This window comes from Arachis ipaensis, chromosome B10 (genome assembly GCF_000816755.2).
Source record: "Arachis ipaensis cultivar K30076 chromosome B10, Araip1.1, whole genome shotgun sequence".
NCBI lineage: Eukaryota > Viridiplantae > Streptophyta > Magnoliopsida > Fabales > Fabaceae > Arachis > Arachis ipaensis.
In genome coordinates this window covers 56,896,102-56,898,650 of record NC_029794.2, presented here as the reverse complement: position 1 = coordinate 56,898,650, position 2,549 = coordinate 56,896,102, and the positions used below count along the sequence as shown (strand labels likewise).

General features: G+C 37.1%; 1 protein-coding gene across 1 annotated transcript; it reads right to left on the bottom strand.

Annotated features, from left to right (window-relative positions):
- Positions 305-1,432, bottom strand: LOC107620649 (protein FAR1-RELATED SEQUENCE 5-like). The gene has a single exon (XM_016322781.1). It carries the CDS (start codon positions 1,430-1,432, stop codon positions 305-307), a length of 1,128 nt encoding a protein of 375 aa, XP_016178267.1.

Sequence of the window (2,549 nt, the reverse complement as noted above, 5' to 3'; positions counted from 1 at the left end):
TTTTAAGGCCCTATCCAGGTTATGCATGAAGTCGATGAGAGTATTCTTTCGATTAACGTAAAATCTGATGAGAGAGTTTATACCTTCACACTGTGACGTCGTCCTTATATACCCGAAAAACTTATCCCGTAAGAAATAATAGAACCACATCGCACAAGTTTCGCAAGTCTTTTTCATCCACGTATTCCCAACAAGGTTATGCTTATCCAAATTGGCTACCCATCTTCGATTAAAATCTCTGCAGTCCTTATTGTCATATATAAGACCCTTAAAATCCCGTAGAAAATTAGGATTCTTTATATTCTCACATGCATTTCTCTGAAGATGCCACCCGCATAACCGATGGGTGCATCGGGAAGAACTTGATTGCATCTTGCATTGCAAGATCTCCATCGGTTATTATTGCTTTAGGACGCTTCCCACCCATCGCTTTGGCAAACGTTTTCAAGAACCACTTATACGTGTCTGTCGTCTCGTCTGAAAGTAGACCGGAGCCGAAAATAACAGTCTGCCCATGATTATTGCATCCAGAGAAAATGACCAAAGGTTTGTTGTATTTATTCTTCTTGTACGTTGAATCAAAGGCAACAATATCTCCAAAGCAGTGATAGTCGACAATTAATTGCCCATTTGCCCAAAATATATGCTCCAGCCTTTGGTCACTGGTGAACGTATACTTTTCAAAGAACAGCGGATCGTTGTTTGCCTTCTCAATCAAATAGTTTATTGCCGCATTGGCATCCCCGTTCTTTACTTTTGATCTATAATACCGATCAATGTGGTTGTACAAATCTTTGCGTGTGAAGCCAGCATGATGATATCCACCCTTTTGGAACGCAATATATCCCATAATATGGCACGTCTTGACACCAAAATTATGAAGATTTTTCACTTGAACTTTATCAGTAACAGTGAGACGACAATTGGCTGGAACAAGATGCGCAAATTGGGGGGGCGTCAAATCGTGGTTGTGAGATTCCACAAAACATGATACCTTCAATCTACCACAGCCGTAGTCAACCTTTACCTTGAGCCGAGCTGGACACTTGGTTCGCGTGAGTGACCTTGCCTCCCTTGATCTATTATCCAAATCAATATACCTCATGTTCCTCCAACCCTCCTTATTGCAGACAAGTTTTCTGCAAATGATTTTACCTTCCTTAGCCCTCACGACGTCATCCTTCCTCATTACGAAGCCATGCCAACAAGCATAAGCATTATAAAATTGGCAAGCATCATCCTCTGTCCTAAACTCCAAGTTCCAAATATCCTCTACCATTAAATTTGTTATTCTTTTTACACCACAATCTTGTTCACTCTTGCTAGTAAAATTCAACGAATCAACATCATCTTGTGGAGTCAGTTCATAATCGAAATCATCACCCAAATCATCATCTGAATCATTCTTAACATCATGCTTGTTTGTGGACATAATTTGACACCTACCACAATCCAGGATGGTGAACAAAAAAGTGAATAAACAGAACCAAAGGCAGCAACTACAGGAAGCTAACCTAAGCTACAGGTACAATTACCAGAACCAAACCCATTTAAACTAACCCAATTGTTTACAAGTCCAGTATAAGGTTTTTATTTCAATCCTCCAAACCTAGCCACAACATAAAACTGGATAATGTGACTTAAATTCCAAATTCCATAATAGCAACCCAACACCCTAAACAAAGAAACGTTGAAAAGGCAGAGACTTTCATCAAAATTAAACTAATCTAGATTAATAAAAAAATTTAATCGGACATACCTTGATGACAACCAAAGGTTGAGCTTGAATGAGTAAAATTGAACTACTGGAGGGAGGTGACCTTACTTAATCCGCCGCATCTAATTCAATGGCGGCTAAAAAATGGGGATGGTAAACCAGATTCCACCAGCCACAGTTTCATCATAATCAGAAGTTCAGCTACAAATTCTCTGTTGGAGCCACATCAGGTTAGCGTTCGGCCTCTCCTCAGTTAATGGCAATGCCTAGCCAACGGAACCAGAGTACCAGTTCCGACTCCAGTAACTCGAAAGATATATAATGCTTGCTAAATGGACGTTGGGTTGATTACTGTGTGGTATAACATACAACGAAGGCCAAAAAACGAAACAGGATTGGGTACTATAGATGCTTTGCGTTTTCCTAGTTCTCAGAGATGTATGTTCAATTTCAGGAAGAAATGGAGGGTATTTTTTTTTTTAAATTAGAGATTAAAAATTATAATTACAAATGTTCCCCAATACATTATACAGTATGTATATACACTAGCTAATGTAGTATGTTTATGTTATAGATTCATTAAAAGCTTTTACTATCACCAATAAATTAATTAATAAAGTTTTAAAAACTTTACTTGATCAATAATTGTGATGGTGACACCTAAGTGAGAGTAAATCATCTATAAAATTGTCATGGATTTAGAAGAAACTACCATTTTTTATATATGATACTTCAAAAATTTATGTACTGTACATAAAAAATTTTGTATTTGTCAAAATTTTTTATGTTAGGAATCAAAACTTTTTTTCTCTATTTTTTTAAATATATATAA